The following is a 19,336-nucleotide window of genomic DNA, read 5'->3' as shown; positions in this document are numbered from 1 at the left end:
ATAGAAATAATACCTACTTCATAGGTTTGTTGTATGAATTAAATAAATTATTGTATGGATTAAATAAAGTTGTGTTTATATAGCATGTGATAAATGGTAGCTGTTGTTATTTCTATTGCACTTTTACCTTGTTTAAACATTTCCCGTTCATACTTTTTTAAAAAAATTCTTTTTAGTAAAAAAGCACGCTTAGATTGGAATACTGATGCTGCCTCTTTGATTGGGGAAGAACTTCAAGTAGATTTCCTGGATCATGTTCCGCTTACAACACACAACTTTGTAAGTTGCAGATCTCCTCTCTTTCTGGCATGTTGAGGGCTTTGCCAGGCATAACAGAAATTTCTCAGGTAATATGCGTATGTATATAGTTGAATTGTTTAAAGCTGTTTATGCTGTTGTTTACGGTAAGGCAATTTAGATTTCATTAGCCAGAGATACACTTTAATTTGTGATTATGAATTCTGTAAATGTTGGAAGTACGATTCATTTTGTAAAAACTCTTTTGGAGGCCAAGGAGGAAATGACTTTGTCTTTTGTCATCTTTTATTTATTCAGCATAATTTACACCTGTGTTCTTGTTGTAGGCTCGGAAGACGTTCCTGAAGCTTGCCTTCTGTGACATCTGTCAGAAATTCCTGCTCAATGGATTTCGATGTCAAACTTGTGGCTACAAATTTCATGAGCACTGTAGCACCAAAGTACCTACTATGTGTGTGGACTGGAGTAATATCAGACAACTCTTGTAAGGCATTGTTCTTTTTCTCAAGGAATATAGGGATGAGGAGTATAAATACTTTAAAGGGTATTTGGTGTAGATTTTGACTGAAAGGTCTGGATTCTAGCCTCATTTAACGAATTGTGATCCAGAAACTACTTTAGAAACAGTGATAATTCTGAAACTAGCTAGGCTTGGTGGCATCAATACTCCAGAATGAGCAGGTAGGAGTAGGACTTCCTATCTGTCAAATTGAGATTGACATACTGTGACTGTGATTCAGTAAGGAAAAGAACAAAAGGATATGAAAACAAGAAGATTTTTTGCTTTTCTCTCTTAATGGTATCATCTACTAGGGTTACTAGTAGACACTGCTCTGTATTTTGTTGAATATGCTGAATGAGCCTTTGACATTGAGAAAGAGCAGAAAGCACAGTTGATGCTATTTTCTTCACTTCAAACTGGAGAAAACTTAGTTGTTTGGAATTAAAATTGTTTGAATATAAAATCTTGAAAGATTGTTTCTGTTAGGAGACAATGTATTTCATATAGATAAAATTTTATTAAAGAATTTAGTTTATATTAAAAGTACATAGTCCAAACTGCCTTTTAAAAACTGTAACTAGGGATATGAAAAGTTTAAAGTTTTGTCCTTTTTTGATAGTACTAGAGAGACCAAGGGAGTGTTATTATTAGACCATGATGAAAACATTTTTGCTTTCATGGTCACTTACGTATTGATTTTGTGATGAGAGCTTGAGTAGCACAAATGGCACAGGCTTTCAAAATTTATCTTATTTTTGTCCCCCCAACCCCCCACCACCTTTTTTTTTTTTTTTTTTTCTTTGAGACGAGTCTCTGTTGCCAGGCTGGAGTACAGTGGCATGATCTCGGCTCACTGCAACCTACGCTTCCCGGGTTCAAGCGATTCTCCTGACTCTGCCTCCCAAGTAGCTCAGACTATAGGCACACACCACCACGCCCAGCTAATTTTTGTAGTTTTAGTAGAGATGAGGTTTCACCTTCTTGGCCAATATGGTCTCAATCTCTTGACCTTGCGATCTGCCCACCTCGGCCTCCCAAAGTGCTGGGATTACAGGCATGAGCTACCACACCCAGCAATTTTTTTTTTTTTTAAAAAGACAGGATCTCGCTCTGTCTCACATGCTGGAGTGCAATGGCATGATCACAGCTCACTGTAGCCTTGACCTCTCGGGTTCAAGTAATCGTCCTACCTCAGCCTCCTGAGTAACTGGGACTACAAGTGTTTGCCACCATGCCTAGCTAATTTTTGTATTTTTTGTGGAGACGGGGTTTCACCATGTTGCCCAGGCTGGTCTAGAACTCCTGAGCTCAAGCAGTCTGTCCACCTTGGCCTTCCAAAGTGTTGTGGTTACAGGTGTGAGCCACCACACCTGGTGGCACAAGCTTCTGAGTCTAACAGACATATGTCAGAATCTCACTGTTGTCATTAACCATAACCACAACTGAGTTTTCGTTCATGCATCTGAATAAGGGGGTATTACCTTCCTTGCATTGTTCTTATGAGGCTTGCTGACAGGTACCCAGCTCATGGAAAGAAGGTGCCTAATTACTCAGTTTTCTGTGATTTATTCCTCCTATTTTAGTCTTTTTATCTATGTATTTTCAAGATGGAATGTTTCCAGAAAAGCTCTATGTGACATAGTTTGTAAAATGTTCTACTGTAGTTTGAAAAACATTATTTTGATATAGCTAGACATAGGACCAGTATTTCCTAGAAATGCACACTGGGTCGGGCGTGATGGCTCACTCCTGTAATCCCAGCACTTTGGGAGGCTGAGGCGGGTGAATCATCTGAGGTCAGGAGTTCGAGACCAGCCTGGCCAACATGGTGAAACCCCATCTCCACTAAAAGTACAAAAATTAGCTGGGCGTGGTGGTGTGTGCCTGTAATCCCAGCTACTTGGGAGGCTGAGGCAGGAGAACCCAGGAGGCGGAGGTTGCAGTGAGCCGAGATTGCTCCTCTGCACTCCAACCTGGGCAACAGAGCGAGACTCCATCTCAACAAAAAAAAAAAAAAAAAGAAAAAGAAAAAGCACAGTGGAGCCCGTATGTTTATTGGCAGATTAGTATTATTCACATTCAATAATCATTCAAACCCAATTATTTGGAATATTGTTCCCTTTATTCTAGGTAATGTAAAACAGTTGAGGAAAATGTGACTGGGAAGAGTTCAGTTTTAGTAGCTCTGAGTTTGCAAAAGCAAGGCATGCTGATTGTCTCTGTAAGATTACTGTAAGCCTAAAAAACAGTCTTTCCTTGCTTTTGTTTAGATTGTTTCCAAATTCCACTATTGGTGATAGTGGAGTCCCAGCACTACCTTCTTTGACTATGCGTCGTATGCGAGAGTCTGTTTCCAGGATGCCTGTTAGGTAATTTTTTTACCTATAGCTTTTCTTTTAAAAAGTTATTGGGGGGGGGGGGGGGGGTTGGAAGCTCGAAGACAAAAAGTAAGAGTTTCTTCACATTCCCTCCTCTCTATGTGGAAATCCCTTGCTGCTTCTGTGGAATGTGATACTGGTGGTACAGCAAAATGTAGAAATTCTCTTTATGGATCTGTAGATCTTACATTCTGGAAAGTGACTTTGACTATAGTTTCTTCTGTTATCGTAGCATATTCCTTAATATGTCATTACATTTTAAAGAGCTTGAGATTCTACTTTGCTCAGTATGTACTGAGTTCAACCTCAATTGAAAGGGTCCCAAAACTTGATACAGTGATTCAATAAAAATAAAACCCTTAACTTTGAAATGCATGTTATGGCCTTGCATTTGCTAAAACCATGTATTTAAATAGACTAGTGTCTTTAAAAAACATTTAGTTATATTTTCAGCGTAAATATTGTTTCTAATGTGTCTCTGAGTTTGCATATAACTTGTCTTTACTCTGTTTTCCAGCTTTACAATCAGTTTTGTTCAGTTCACGTATTGCTCAGTGTTACACACATGAATTTGAAACCTAAAGTAAAATCTACATCCAAAGTATCTTACTTTAGGCCAGGCATGGTAGCTCACGCCTGTAATCCCAGCACTTTGGGAGACCAAGGTGGGTGGACCACTTGAGGTCAGGAGTTCCAGACTAGCCTGGCCAACCAACATGGTGAAACTCCATCTCTACTAAAAATACAAAAAACTGGCTGGATGTGGTGATATGCGCCTCTTGGCCCAGCTACTTGGGAGGCTGAAGCAGGAGAATCTTCAACCTGGTAGGCAATGAGCTGAGATGGCACTATTGCACTCCAGCCTGGGTGACAGAGCAAGACTCTTATCTCCAAAAAATACACACACACACACACACATAATGTGTAATCAGGTAATGTTTAATGTGAAACTACTATGGAAATTATTAAAGGCAGCATATCTCAGAATAAGGAATTTGCATATGTCTGGATATATATTTGTGTGTGACTTTTATTTTTCTTGATAATTTGAAAAGCAGATCTGACCAAGAGTTTGTAGTTACCTCTGAAGATTAGAGGAAACCAGGCCTCTGAAGCCATAAACAGAATTATGTGGGAAGGCATTTTTTCAAGACAATAGAACAATTTCCCTTAGAAAAGCTGGCCTTTTATCCCTTTAATTCATACATGGATGTTAACTGAATCTGAACAAACCTCAAACTAATCTTTAGAACAAATAATGAAAACGTCTGGCCTTTTTGCAGACATGCTTAGCACGTCTACTTACCTGTTTAAAATCTTAAAGTTCTTAAATTTAGTCTCTAAATTAAACTGGGCATGTTCCAACTAGCTTAATAAGTGGTAGTGTGGTTGTCAAATGTTAATCTATTCTTTCCCGGAGATGATGTAAAAATTTGGAGTATTCGGGTGGCGCTTTATTAAAAAAAAGAAAACTTAAAATACATTCTCCTTTTCATTGAATTCCCAATACATATATTATTTCCTGTTCCAAATTTTGTATGCAAAAGCACCCAGACTTAAGATAATTTTTAGATGTCACATATTTGAAAGAATCAAACATTTTGTCAAAGGTTCTACAGGTAGAGTTTGCCCTTAAGCATCTTAATCAAGTAGGTAGTTGAAAGACTTCACCAGTATGAAAGCCTAAATGCCAATCATGGAATTTTCTTTCTCCTCCTTGCCTAGTTCTCAGCACAGGTATTCTACACCTCACGCCTTCACCTTTAACACCTCCAGTCCCTCATCTGAAGGTTCCCTGTCCCAGAGGCAGAGGTCGACGTCCACACCTAATGTCCACATGGTCAGCACCACCCTGCCTGTGGACAGCAGGATGATTGAGGTAATAGGGCCCCTTGGGGGTGGTAATGTCAGTCAGTTAATGGGGTGAGGGTGATATTTATTCAGAGAGTGTTGGGTTTCAAATCTGATCAAGGAATGTTGCAGCACTTTCTCAGGTCTCTGGACTTTTACAGTGTATTTTATATCCATAATATCTTTAGACTGGCTGAATAGTCTGGTTGGTATATCATTCAAGTGGAGAACTAAAATTTCCTGAAAAATATGTTAACATGTGAACTCTTCCCATGATCAGATTTGAATAGGCTTTTAATGAATGAGTGCCTAAGATATTTAAAGAGGAGTTTAATTTTGGTGTGGGACAGAAAATAACAGTGATGGAGAACTACAGATTCTCTGGAAGACTTTTGTGATTTTATTTAGAAATAAAAGGGTGGAGTCCTAGGATTTAATAAGCAGGTATTTAGGGAGATGTCCAAGTGCCCAAAGCTAGTGTTTTTGAACTGCTTTTTCTTTTCTTGGCTTTTTGGTTATGTCCTATTGGTTTAATTTGCTTTCTGCTTCATCTTTAATAACAACTGAATACACTTAAATACTTCCTTTGTTCTTTATTCTTTTTTGTTTCTCATTGCTTTGGACTAGAATAACAACCTGAATGCTTCTCCCAGGGCGTGGTCCAGACGATTTTGTTTGAGGGGAAGAGTAGGTATTTTTCTTCATGCCTTTGCTTTCTTGTAATTAACAGGATTGCTAAAACTGTCAGACAGTAGACTACCAAAAATGAAATAGTTGCTAAGTTAAATTTATATTTCTTGTTGCTTGTTTCCATGTTTTCTTTTTTCCTTTTTTTTTTTTTTTGGCAGTAGAGTATATAGAAGTAAAAAAAAAAAAAAATGTTGTATATGGTATTGATGATAGGTGAAATGAATTTCTTAAGTTAGGCCAGGCATGGCAGTGTATGCCTGTTGTCCAAGCTACTCCAGAGGCTAAGGCAGGAAGATCGCTGGAGCCCAGAAGTTCTAGGCTGTAGGGAGCTACAATTGTGCCTGTGATTAGCCACTGCACTCCAACTGGGACAACATGGTAAGAATCCACCTTAAAAACAAACAAAAAATCTCAAGTTAGATTTTGAGGCCAAGGGCATTAAAAAGTTTTTTTTTTTTTTTTTTAAATCAGTTCCAACCAGACTAATGTTAGACTTACTTAGTTGGTACTCACAGCATTGGTATTCTGTTTATATATTAGTACCAAATGTGTCAGTTTGGTTGATAAACCCTGGAATAAATATCCTTTATTGAAAGCTTATCAGAGATAACTATGCTGTCTCTCATCATGTAGACATCTGCTGCCTCAGGCACAGTTTATCTCACTCAGACCTCAAATCACTTTCAACATAATTGTCCTGCCACTATTGTGAGGAGGTCATGTATAAGCTATTAATTTTGTTATTTTGGCTTTATCATTATGATTAGTCCTGATAATACAATAATATACCAGTTACTGCTACTTTTATTAAATGGTTTGTTCCTGTATGAACACTGTAATACTTACAGGGAACAGTAAAGGTCAGAATTGGCTAGGTGGGAAGATCACTTGCGACCAGGAGTTCGAGACCAGCCTGGGCTATATGTAGCAAAACCCCACCTCTACAAAAAGGTATATGAAAATTAGCTGGGCTTGGTGGTGCGCACGTGCAGTCCTAGTTACTCAGGAGGCTCAGGCAGGAGGATTGCTTGAGCCCAGGAGTTTGAGGTTGTAATGAGCTATGTATGATTGTGTCAAGAATTTTTGAGTTTTTATTATAAAAGAATTAGCACAACTGTTATCCCTAATCATTTTTTACTTTGAAAGCAGGGTAAATTTTGATTCCTGTTACTTAATCACATGAGTCAGCATTTTAAAAGTAGACTAATTGTTGCTTTATTTATTTAAATTATTTGTAAGTCTCAGATTATTCATAGTTCTCTTGAGTATTTAGATTCCAGGAACAATAGAAAAATTCTTTCTAGGATAAATTGATCCAGCTGTAGAAATTAGCACAGAATAAAATATGGAATATTTAATGGATATAGGGAAGAAAATTACTATGACATTAAGGAAAATATCCTACTACATAGGAATATAATTGTGGTTAATAAAAATAAATTGTGCTTTGCTTTAAAAACAAAGAACAGATTACTTGGATAATGAAGCTACAGCTGCCGATTTCTATTGAAATCCACATTATTTTTTGCCACTGTTTTGCCCACCTGGCAGTTATCCTGCTATACTTAAAAACACACAGATTCCTGGGCTTCCAACGTTCCCCTCCAGAACATGCTCAGTCAATCCTGGGTCGAGGATTAGGGGTGGATCGTCATTCTTCTTTGCAGAGTCAGAATCACTATCCAAGTAATTCTGAAGACTAGCTAGTTTTGGGAACCAGAACTAGGCTTTCTTGTTAAATTCCGAATTATGTTTTGGGAGCAGAGGAACAGCTTGGTTTGATTCTTTTTATCTTGTAATGATATAATTGAGTGGGAGCATTCTAGTAATAGTTTTGTGGAACAAGTATCTTGTCTATACTGTAGTTACACAAAGAGAATAGTAGGACCTCCCCCCAAAAAATGTCCTTTTTGAGGATACGGGGGCCAAGTGGTTTTATATTATTCTATTCCAAGTGATGAATTTTAGATTGGGGTTTAGGTCTCATGGAGGCCTCTGTATTTTAAACTATTTTCCAAACAGTTTCTAATAAATTCTAAAGATAGCCTTTGCTTTCTCCCATGAGTAGAATGTAACCAATTTCCAAATTTACCCATAAGGCAGTGTTTTGTGGTGAAAGAGCTGAGGGCTGAGATCCGTGTATGATGGTTTCTGGTTCTATTTCTGCCACCTCCTGGCTCTGCCAAGTGACCCTGCCAAGTCTCCTTACCTGTTCAGATGTGTTTTCTTATATGTAAAATGTAGGTTTTAAACTTGGATTTGTGGTCTTTCCAGCTTTCTGTGATTTTAGGCTTGGATAAAGTATGTAGGCTGCTTACCTTTTTCAAATCCCACTTCTAGTCAATTTAGCCTAACTCCTCGTGGAGTAAGAGCGAGCTTCCCCCAGAATCCACCTCTCCACCCTGCCTTTTTAAAAAAAAGTTTTGAGCCTCAGTGGAACAAGATTCCCAATCTTTGGAAGGGTCTCAGCTGGGAGTAACTTTGCTAGCTTCCCTTGAAAGAGTATGTTTGTTGTGTACATTGCTTTCTTTTGAGAAAAAGAATGTGGTTTTCATTATATATGAAAAACTAATACCAGGCTTGGCATGGTGGCTCACACCTGTAATCCCAGCACTTTGGAAGGCCGAGGCAGGTGGATCACCTGAGGTCAGGAGTTCAAGACGAGCCTGGCCAACATGACAAAGCCCTGTCTCTACTAAAAATGCAAAAATTAGTCAGGCATGCTGGTGCACACCTGTAATCCCAGCTACTCGGGAGACTGAGGCAGAAGAATCGCTTGAACCTGGGAGGTGGAGGTTGCATTGAGCTGAGATTGCGCCACTGCACTCCAGCCTGGGTGACAGAGCAAGCAAGACTCCATCTAAAAAAAAAAAAAAAAAATTAATACCAGCCCCTCTAATATTTAATGAAAAATCAGCCTTGGAGGTACTGGCCACTGATACTTGCTGAATTTAATCAAGGAATGTTGATTAGAGTATGTTTAGGATTTTTATGGTTTTTAGAGGTTTTGTAATACTATTTTGTTCTTGCACATCCTTCTCCTCTCTTTTCCCTCCCCCAGAGAAAATCTTTTGTGTGTAGGAGTTGACCAGCTTTCCTTTTCTGTTTCAGGATGCAATTCGAAGTCACAGCGAATCAGGTACTTTTCTGTAGTCATTTAGCCAACAATAATGGGCTTTTTTTCTTTATACGGTGTATCTTCTGTTGGCTTATCTTTGTGTGGATTCTGTTTGTCTTGTCTCTTAAGCCTCACCTTCAGCCCTGTCCAGTAGCCCCAACAATCTGAGCCCAACAGGCTGGTCACAGCCGAAAACACCCGTGCCAGCACAAAGAGAGCGGGCACCAGTATCTGGGACCCAGGAGAAAAACAAAATTGTGAGTATAGAAACAGTACCTCCTGCCAATTAGGGTTCAGTAAGAAAAACCTCATTGGAAATTAGAATACTTTTAACTTATTTTAGGAGAGGATTCTAATAAAATATATTTAATGAAGGAGATTATAAATATCACTGTCATTTTTGGCACACTTGCATCAGACAGCTTGCCAGTGCTTTAACTGAAATGGTATTTCTCAAAAGACAAAAATCGGAAGTATAGTTAATATGTTTATCTTTAAAAGATATAGAAACAGATGATATGGGTTGATTCTTTCTTTGATGCGCTCATTATCAAAAGATTATTACCGTTGCATGGAGTATAATAATGATCTCTACTTGTTTCAGAGGCCTCGTGGACAGAGAGATTCAAGCTATTACTGGGAAATAGAAGCCAGTGAAGTGATGCTGTCCACTCGGATTGGGTCAGGCTCTTTTGGAACTGTTTATAAGGGCAAATGGCATGGTAAGCTTGGGGCCCTCCGTTTACTTACTGCAGGGGTTTGGTGTGAAGTCAAGTTTCAGCTCAGGGGGCCAGGAGGAAGAAAAGACTGAGTGCTCCTGGGCTTACAGCAGTACTCTCCCTTAGATACTTGGTTATACTTGAAGATTGAGCTTAATTCTTTTTAGACTAGGTTCTTATAAAGCTCCCAGGATAATTAGAAATTAGTGAATAAGACTTGAGCCCTATAATCAGATGTCAGGAATGCTTCTCCTTTAAACTGATTAAATACAGTCTGCACATGGGTCATGCTTGGAAGCTCCTTAAGTGAGCAAGAGTCTGCTGCTATGGAGGGAGCTTGGGTTCTAAAAACTGTAAGCTGGAAAGGACCTTAGAGATTGAAATGGGGGCTGATTTGCCCATAGTCATGCAGTTAGGCATAAGAAAGCTGGAAATCTCCTGAAATAACTTCTCTTTGTCTCGCCCTAGGATTAGTTGTGGGTATCCCTATCAAACAGGGAAGGCATAGACTTAATTATTGAATCTATGTGGAATATTAGTGTTCTTATTTTAATGGAAACACTTTGTCACTTGGAAGAAAGGTACTATTTAACTTCTGTAGTTACAGCTTGTGTATTTTGGCAACACTCAACATTTTGGCAACATACTTAGCATTTCTCTGTTAGGTTTTTAATGCCTCTGGCTTTAGGACTTTGGCAAATAATAGGTATTTTCTTGAAAATGCTGCATGTTCCCAAAAAGTCATCTCTTCTAAATTCAGATTACAATAAAGCAAAAATCACAGAGTCCCTCAGTGCCTATACTTCTACTTTGGATGACACTGGAATTATCTTTAGAGATAAATGTGCAAATGTGCAAAGATTGAGAGAAGTTAAAAGCATCAAATGAATGGAGTATTAAAATTCAAGGTACTGAAAATATCAAACACCTCCAGTTTTGAGTACTTGGTTCTTTTTTTTTTTGGAGATAGATTCTTGCTCTGTTGCCCAGGCTGGAGTACAGTGGCACAATCACAGCTCACTGCAGCCTCCAATTCTTGGGCTCAAACAATCCTCCTTCCTAAGCCTCCCAAGTAGCTGGGACCACAGGTGAATGCCCAGCTAATATTTTTTATTTTTTTGTAGAGACAAGGTCTCACTATGTTGCCCAGGCTGGTCTCCAACTCCTAGACTCAAGCAGTCCTCTTGGGTCTCTCAAAATGCTGGGATTACAGGCATGAGCCACTGTGCCCAGCCTTACCTTGTGCTCTTTAATGCATGGTTTTTACCACTTGTAATTTACCATGCTCATTAATGCATGGGTTTTCACCATTTGTAATTAATCATCTGACCAATTTCTAGTTCCTTAAGAGGATTGGCACCCGACTGAACATTTGTAAAGTACATGTGGAATGATTCCTTTTCCTTTGAAAATTGCATCTGGCAGGGCAGGGTGGCTGACGCCTGTAATCCCAGCACTTTGGGAGGCTGAGGCAGGCAGATCACTTGAGCCTAGGAGTTCAAGAACAGCCTGGGCAACATCGTGAAATCCCATCTCTACCAAAAATTAGGTGGATGTGATGGCACTCGCCTGTAGTCCCAGCTACTCGGAAGTCTGAGGCAGGAAGATTGCTTGAACTCAGGAGGCAAATGTTGTAGTGAGCTGAGTACAGTAAGTACACACTACTGTACTCCAACCTGGGTGAAAGGGCAAGACCCTGTCTCAGAAAAAAAAAAAAAAAAAAAGAAAGTACATACATCTAGTATGTACTACCGGGCTGCCTCTCGGGTCCCAGAGAAATGATACTGTTGTAGAATATTTATTTATATATATTTAGAGACAAGATCTGGCTCTGTTGCCCGGGCTGGAGTACTGTGGCACAATCTTGGCTTACTGCAGTCTCTGCCTCCTGGGCTCAAGCCAGCCATCCCCCTGCCTCAGCCTCCCAAGTAGCTGGGACTACAGGCACATGCCACCACACCCGGCTAATTTTTGTATTTTTTGTAGAGATGGGGTTTTGCCTTGTTTCCCAGGCTGGTCTTGAAATCATGAACTCAAGCGATCCGCCTGCCTCGGCCTCCCAAAGTACTGGTATTGCAGGCATGAGCCACCATGCCCAGCCAGTTGCAGAATATTTTAGATGGCATAAATATCTCCAAGATTCCTTAGGAAAGAAGAACACAAGCACTTTGTGGGATAGAGCACTTATTGTATCTGAGATAACAAGGCTGCTAGTCATTGTAGGAGGCAGAGCAATGGATATTGCATTTATTGCTTCTGTTAGCATTTGATCATTTTTATATCACATTTTAAAAGCCCCAGCTAAAAGCCAGCGGATGAAGTTTAAGTTGTACCCAAGTTTAATTTTCCTCTGGTTGAGCACTTTTATTTGGGGATTCATAAGTTTTCTGCTTCTGAACTTTGTCTTCTCTCAATAGGGTGAGCTTTCAAACTGTGATAAAGATTATTTGTTACAGTGTTACTTCCATAAAGACTGCTATTAGAATGTAAATAACTTGTTTTTAAGATTCTAGGATTTTTTAGGCCAGGTGCGGGTGGCTCACACCTGTAATCCCAGCACTTTGGGAGGCTGAGGCGGGCTGATAACGAGGTCAGGAGATCGAGACCATCCTGGCTAATACGGTGAAACCCTGTCTCTACTAAAAATACGAAAAATTAGCCGGGTGTGGTGGCGGGCGCCTATAGTCCCAGCTACTCGGGAGGCTGAGGCAGAAGAATGGCGTGTACCCAGGAGGCAGAGCTTAAAGGGAGCCGAGATCGTGCCACTGCACTCCAGCCTGGGTGACAGAGTGAGACTCCGTCTCAAAAAAAAAAAAAAAAGACTAGGTTTTTTAAGTCAGAGGAGTGAAGAGCAGTGGACTTTTATGCCTTGCTTTCAGAAAGCAAGCCCTGGTCTATGAATGAAGAAGAAAAATGAGTGGTCAAGGAAACATAATTTCTAGATTGTTTCATGCAATACTTTTTTTCCCCCATATTCTGGTTCCTGTATACAATATATCTGTTCAATATCTTAAAAATTACAACTGTTTTCATGATTTTGATTGAAGATTTTTTTAACTCAGCCCAGCCACTGTGGAAGTAAAGCAGAAAGGGTCTCAAAGCAACTCAGAGGCCTCAGATGCATAAACTAAAACTCAACATATTTATTTAAAGCAGTGTCTCTGAGGCCCAAAGTTCACAACCTCCTTTTGAGCATTAAATTTGGCATCAAGCCTGGGTTCTGGTGGCTCATGCCTGTAATCCCAGCACTTTGGGAGGCCAAGGCAGGCATATCATTTGAGGTCAAGAGTTCAAGACAAGCCTGACTGAAATAGTGAAACCCTGTCTCTGATAAAAATATAAAAATTAGCCGGGCGTGATGACGTGCACCTGTAATCCCAGCTACTTAGGAGGCTGAGGTAGGAGAACTGCTTGAACCCGGGAGGTGAAGGTTGCAGTAAGGCAAGATCACACCACTGCACTCCAGCCTGGGCAACAGAATGAGACTCCATCTCAAAAAAAAAAAAAAAATTCCCTAGGCCAGGTGTGGTTGCTCACACCTGTAATAACGTTGCACTTTGAGAGGTTGAGGTGGAAGGATCACTTTAGCCCAGGAGATCGAGACCAGCCTAGACAACATAGTGAGACCTTGTCTCTACAAGAAAACAACAATTAGCTGAACATGGTGCTGTGTGTCTGTTGTCCCAGCTACTCGAGAAACTGAGGCAGGAGGATCACTTGAGCCTGCGAGATAGAGGCTGCACTGAACCATGATCATACCACTGCACTCCAGCCTGGGCAACAGAACAAGACACTTTCTCTCCAAAAAAAAAAAAAAAAAAAAAAAAAAACCTTAAGGACTTTATATTTTTAGCGGGGACAGTAAACAAGAAAAGCAGAATATATAGTGTGCTGTAATTGCTAAAGAGAAAAATGGAGGAAAGGAGATATGCACTGGCAGTCCCAGTTCAAAGTTTTTAGTAGGTTGGTCAGGGAGGAATCTGCCAAGAAAGTGGCATTTGCATGGAGGGTGAGGGTGGTGCAGATATCTAGGGAAGCAGCAATAATATCAAGTGCAAAGTGGACCACTCACCTGGCCTGTTCAGAGAACTCGAGATCTTATGGCTTCATTTAGAGTGAGTGAGAGGTAGACTAATAGGAGTGAGGTCCAGTGGTAGGGTGTTTTAGGATCCTATAAAGACTGAGTATCATTTGGGTTAAATGGGATCCAGGGTCGTACAAGACTTTTAGGAGGCTTGGCCAGCCTTTGTGTGAAAATGAGTGTGATGAGGGAGCTCATGATCTGTCTGAAAGCCCATTCTATCTCCAGGTAGTTCCTACTAGTAGAAAATAGTTCTTAATTGGGTGCAGTGGCCCACATATAATTGGGTGCAGTGGCCCACATATAATTGGGTGCAGTGGCCAAACAGTTTAGGAGGCTGAGGCGGGAGAATACTTGAGGTCAGGAGTTTGAGACCAGCCTGGGCAACATGAGACCCTCGTCTCTACAAAAAATTTTAAAAATTAGCTGGGTGTGGTGGTGCACACCTGTATTGTAGTCCCAGTTACTTGGGAGGCTGAGGTGGGAGGATCCCTTGAGCCCAGGAGTTTGAGGCTGCAGTGAGTCATGATGGTGCTGTTGCACTGCAGTCTCGGTGACAGAGCAAGAGCCAGGGTGGGGCAAGGGGAGGGCATGGAATAGTTCTTTATTAGAGTTGAAATCCATTTTCCTATAATGTTTGTTCATTGATCCTAGCAGATTGAATGAATCCCTTTCGTGGCAGTCCTTGGATTGTTTATATGTAAATGAGGGAAATGCTGCAGTATAGAACATTGCTTCTGGATTTCATAAGAAATTGCAAATAATCTGTTACCATAACTATGTTAACGAGAGCTGGCTGGCAGATGGATCCCTGCAAGTACCATGGGCTCTGTCTTTGGTTGACCCTGTTTAGTCTTCCCATCAGTGACTTAACCAGAGGTGTGATACGTATTTGCACAGTAGTGAGGATTTAGAAAAGCGAGAAGAGTTCAACTGGCTAAGATGACAGAAAAAAGAAAAGATCAACTTTTAACAGAGATAAGTCCTATTCGTTGTTCCAAAAAGTAGAACTGGAGGGGGAAGATGTGGCTTAATGATAATAGCTTGTGGAAACTGCTAAGGAAGTTCAGCCGACTACAAGGTCAGAGTAAGTCACTGCGTGAACTTTGGCTCTGAATTCTGAGGTTGTATTACTGATTAGGGCCAGAACAGGTGACACCAGAGGGTGGGTTCAATGACAACTAGAGCATGCCCAGAGGAGAGCTATAAGAAGGAATGGACTGCAAAACAAGGCCCATGAAATAGGAAGGTCCTTAGAAGCAGTTCCCCCTGAGCAATCATCCAGCATCTCCCAAGCCACGTGACTGAACCCCTAGCCCTGTCCTATCCCATCCCATTAAAGACTCTGCCATTTTCTGGGTCCTGGAGCCTGGGTCATAGTGTTGGCCATTTTCCCAGCACTCCCACTCAGTTGACTGCCTCATTGGGTCAGTTTACCTTCACAGGGTTTCTTGTCGTCATCCCTTCTTTCTAAGTCCCCACAGTTACCCATTGTGCTTGCACCTTTCCTGGGCTATTGCACCAGATTCCTCTGTGGCCTCCCTCTTTCTGTCCTACAGGTGTCCAAATCCTACCCTAGAGTTTACTAAACACAGCTCAGGTTTCTCTCATCCCCCTCACCTCACCTTTATTTCTGATGTGCCCAGTCTGAAACATTGTCTCCTATTTACCGAAGTCCTTCCCTTGGTTTATATCCTATTTCTTTCAAAAAACCTTTCTATATCCTCTTGGAAAAGAGATTTACTTAGGCACCTGTAGTCCCAGCTACTTGGAAGGCTGAGGTCGGAAGATTGCTTGAGCCCAGGAGTTCGAGGCCAGCCTAGGCAACATAGTGAGGCCCCATCTCCAAAAAAGAAAAAAAAAAGATTTACTCCCCCATCTTGGGGAACCCCTTCTGTTCCAGCACTCCTGTCTTGGCTCCAACTGTACCGGAATGGACACTTAAGCAAAAGATTGTTGTCCTCCTACTCAGGGCTGGTTATACACGTGTCCCATATGGTATACCAGATCCATTTTTCTAGATAGAAGGGAGCTTTAAACATAGTGTGAATCTCTCTCATCCAGTCAACAGCACCTTCACCGGCAGCCCATGGCCCATGGTCCATGATAAACACATGTGCAGGTTAACTGGATGAGAGCCACTTTGGAGGCTGCTGTTAAAACACAGGGACTCATTGAAACTTTAGATGAGAAAACCAGAGATCACGGGGAGACAGTTTGGTACCTATTGTGAGAACCATCTCTCTACCAATTTTCTTCCCAGAAATGAAATGAGGAGGACTAGGTGGGGTGGCTCACGCTGGTAATCCCAGCACTCCGGGAGGCTGAGGCAGGCAGATCCTTTGAGGTCAGGAGTTTGAGACCAGCCTGGGCAACATGGTGAAAACCCGTCTCCCAAAAAATACAAAAATTAGCTGGGCATTGTGGAGTGTGCCTGTAATTCCAGCTACTCGGGAGGCTGAGGCAGGAGAATCACTTGTGGAGGTTGCAGTGAGCCGAGATTGTACCGCTGCATTCCAGCCTGGGTGACAGAGCGAGACTCCATCTCAAAAAAAAAAAAAAAAAAAAAAAAAAAGAGGACGGCCCCAGCAGAGAGGCTCCAGAAACACTTTTGAAAGTGACTTTTGGCCGGGCACAATGACTCATGCCTGTAATCCCAGCACTTTGGGAGGCTGAGGCAGGCGGATCACAAGGTCAGCATATTGAGACCATCCTGGCTAACACGGTGAAACCCTGTCTCTACCAAAAATACAAAAAAAAAAAAAAAACCATTAGCCAGGCGTGGTGGCGGGTGCCTGTAGTCCCCAGCTACTTGGGAGGCTGAGGCAGGAGAATGGTGTGAACCCGGGAGGCAGACCTTGCAGTGAGCTGAGATTGCGCCACTGCACTCCAGCCTGGGCAACTGAGTGAGACTCTGTCTCAGGAAAAAAAAAAAAGAAAAGAAAGTGGCTTTTAAATTTATAGCACTCGAAAGTGGAACGGGATCCCTGGATGTGTCTAAAGTTATATCAAGAGGCTGGTTTTACAGTGCTTGACAGTCAGTTGTCAGTATAGTAGGTAGGATAACAACTGGAGTCAGACTGGGGTTTTGATCCTGGCTGCAGCACTCTTTGTTTTTTGACTGTATGACCTTGGGCAAGTGACTAAACTTCTCTGCTTGTTGTCTGAAGTGAAGATAAATTACGTCATAGGGCAGCTGTGAGGATTAAAAGAGATAAAAGTACACACAGTGCCAGGGTTCAGTATTATTAGGATTACTTTTTAACGGTATTGAAGGCAGAGAAGTTTAATTTCAATATATATCTCTGAATTTTTCCTAGTGACCATCTTAGGTCTCACTGAAATGTGGATTCAGAGTTCAGCCTCAGTAGTTGCTAAACGGTCTGCTTCCTTACACCAGCATCCAGCCCCAGTCATTCTGCATTTGCCAGGCCATTCATATCCATGCACTGATTTCATCCCCACAGGACAAGGTTTTGACCTGTCACACATGACGTCCCGTCTGGGGCTTGCCAGGATTGGTATGAATAGTTTAACCAAGACTATTGAAGGCCTAACTGTAGGGATAGCAGTTAACCTATGTAACTTTTTTGAGTCATTTGAATTATGTAGAAATTGGACCTGTAATCCCAGCACTTTGGGAGGCCAAGGTGGGAGGATTGCTTAAGCCTAGGAGGTCAAGGCCGCTGTGTGCCACTGCACTCTAGCCTAGACAACAGAGTGAGACCCTGTCTCAAAAAAAAATTTTGGAGATTTGTTGTATCTCTGTAGGTATGTGATTCTTTGGATAAATGATTCACTGTGTCTTCTTCAAAACTAGGTTATTTGAAAGACTAAGATCAACTGATTGCACTGATTGCCAACTAATTTTGCAGGAGACGTTGCAGTAAAGATCCTAAAGGTTGTCAACCCAACCCCAGAGCAATTCCAGGCCTTCAGGAATGAGGTGGCTGTTCTGCGGTGAGTACAAAGCTAGCAGTCCAGTCCCTCTGGAGTGCTGGAGTGGGGAGTACAAGGACTGCAGAGTTAGTGGACTGTGCCGCGTGTTGGGATGGTCGGGCAGTTAGGACTCACTGTGGAGTTCCTGTGGTTGGATGCTCCTTCCTTGAGAGCAAGGGATATTTCCTGCAGTTTATGTGGCTGTCAGGCCTTTCGAAGAGCCCATTCTCAGGAGAATACCCTCCTCTGGGCACAGTAAACTCAATAGCCCAAGTTCTATCTCTGGGTTTTGGTTTGAGGTGGGCAGAAATAGGCCCTATTTTTACCTTTATTTCCCAGAACCCTCTTTATAGCTGAGTTGCTTTATTTTAGACTTCAGAACAGTCAACCTTCAAATCTTTCAGTCACTATTTAGACTTGTAGGGATAAGTGATATAATGGAGATTTCTACAGAGGAGTCCTTGTGACCTCCACAGGGAGGGTCATGGAGTGTACATTGATGGAAGAGAATGTCGTCTCTGTAAGCAAGGCCAGCACTGAACTGATGGCCTAGTGAACTAATAATGGTGGGTTTCTCTTTTTGCTCAGAATGCCACCTGGGTTATCAGCCATGCCATGTGTTTGTTTTTCTAGCCCCCTCCAGGTTGGGACTGGGGGTGGTGTCAAGAGCACAGAACCCAGTGTCCACGGGAAAGCACAGTAGACCTCCCTGAGCACTTTCCTCCTCCCTCTCCTCTCTTCACCTCCCCAGCAAAACACGGCATGTGAACATTCTGCTTTTCATGGGGTACATGACAAAGGACAACCTGGCAATTGTGACCCAGTGGTGCGAGGGCAGCAGCCTCTACAAACACCTGCATGTCCAGGAGACCAAGTTTCAGATGTTCCAGCTAATTGACATTGCCCGACAGACGGCTCAGGGAATGGAGTGAGTAGATGGTCTGATGCCTCTCTGGGACCCAGGCATCAAATTTGTCCCTAAATTGGAACCAGGATCAGGAAAAGCCTTCTAGCCCATTAAGCGATTCTGTGATATCTTTGCGTAAGCCTCTGACCTTGGCTGGAGGGGCCAGTTATCAGGAATGAGTTGTTCAGGTTCCAACTGGGTAAGGTGGCTCACACCTGTAATCCCAGCACTTTGGGAGGCGAAGGCCAGTGGATCACTTGAGGCCAGTAGTTCGAGACCAGCCTTGCCAACATGGCAAAACCCTGTTTCTACTAAAAATACAAGAAATAACCAGGCATGGTGGCACATGCCTGTAATCCCAGCTAGTAAGGAGGCCGGGACAGGAGAATCGCTTGAACATGGAAGGCAGAGGTTGCGGTGAGCTAAGATCACACTACTGCACTCCAGCCTGGGCTGCAGAGCGAGACTGTGTCTCAAAGAAAAAAAAGTTCAGATTCCCCTGTTGGGACTGAACTTCCCCCTTGGTGCTTCCCCCTTGGGGCTCAGATTCGGGCTCTGCTTGCTACCCTCACTTTATCAGAAACTTGAGAACATAGTGGGGGGCATGTACCTTCTGCTTGGATAGCTGTGGCAGTGCCCTCTGCTCAGCTGTCTGAGGCATGGCTATCCCACATGAGGGTTTAAACAGATGCCATTTTTGGGATAATTTTTTTTTTTTTTTTTTTAATTAAAAACTTTTTCCTGGCTGGGCACAGTGGCTCACGCCTGTAATCCCAGCATTTTGGGAGGCTGAGGTGGGTGGATCACGAGGTCAGGAGTTCGAGACCAGCCTCGCCAATATGGTGAAATTCCATCTCTACTAAAAATAGTAGAACTTGTAATCCCAGCTACTC

General features: G+C 42.0%; 1 protein-coding gene across 4 annotated transcripts in view; it reads left to right on the top strand.

The window, feature by feature from the left end:
• The window catches only part of RAF1 (Raf-1 proto-oncogene, serine/threonine kinase), an 85,262-nt gene that overhangs the window by 59,340 nt on the left and 6,586 nt on the right, over positions 1 to 19,336 (top strand). For 2 of the 4 annotated variants that reach the window (XM_010377297.2, XM_030928042.1), the window contains 10 exons: positions 177 to 279; positions 585 to 742; positions 3,031 to 3,129; positions 4,864 to 5,017; positions 5,617 to 5,676; positions 8,791 to 8,818; positions 8,927 to 9,054; positions 9,402 to 9,519; positions 17,473 to 17,557; positions 18,288 to 18,464. In XM_010377297.2, coding sequence (XP_010375599.2) covers positions 177 to 279; positions 585 to 742; positions 3,031 to 3,129; positions 4,864 to 5,017; positions 5,617 to 5,676; positions 8,791 to 8,818; positions 8,927 to 9,054; positions 9,402 to 9,519; positions 17,473 to 17,557; positions 18,288 to 18,464 — 1,110 coding nt within the window. The remainder of the gene's footprint in view (positions 1 to 176; positions 280 to 584; positions 743 to 3,030; positions 3,130 to 4,863; positions 5,018 to 5,616; positions 5,677 to 8,790; positions 8,819 to 8,926; positions 9,055 to 9,401; positions 9,520 to 17,472; positions 17,558 to 18,287; positions 18,465 to 19,336) is intronic. The other 2 variants (XM_010377298.2, XM_030928043.1) reach the window with 1 other exon arrangement.

Source organism: Rhinopithecus roxellana, chromosome 1, assembly GCF_007565055.1.
Source record: "Rhinopithecus roxellana isolate Shanxi Qingling chromosome 1, ASM756505v1, whole genome shotgun sequence".
NCBI lineage: Eukaryota > Metazoa > Chordata > Mammalia > Primates > Cercopithecidae > Rhinopithecus > Rhinopithecus roxellana.
Note: the sequence above shows the minus strand (reverse complement) of the source record. Positions and strands in the feature narration are given on the sequence as shown.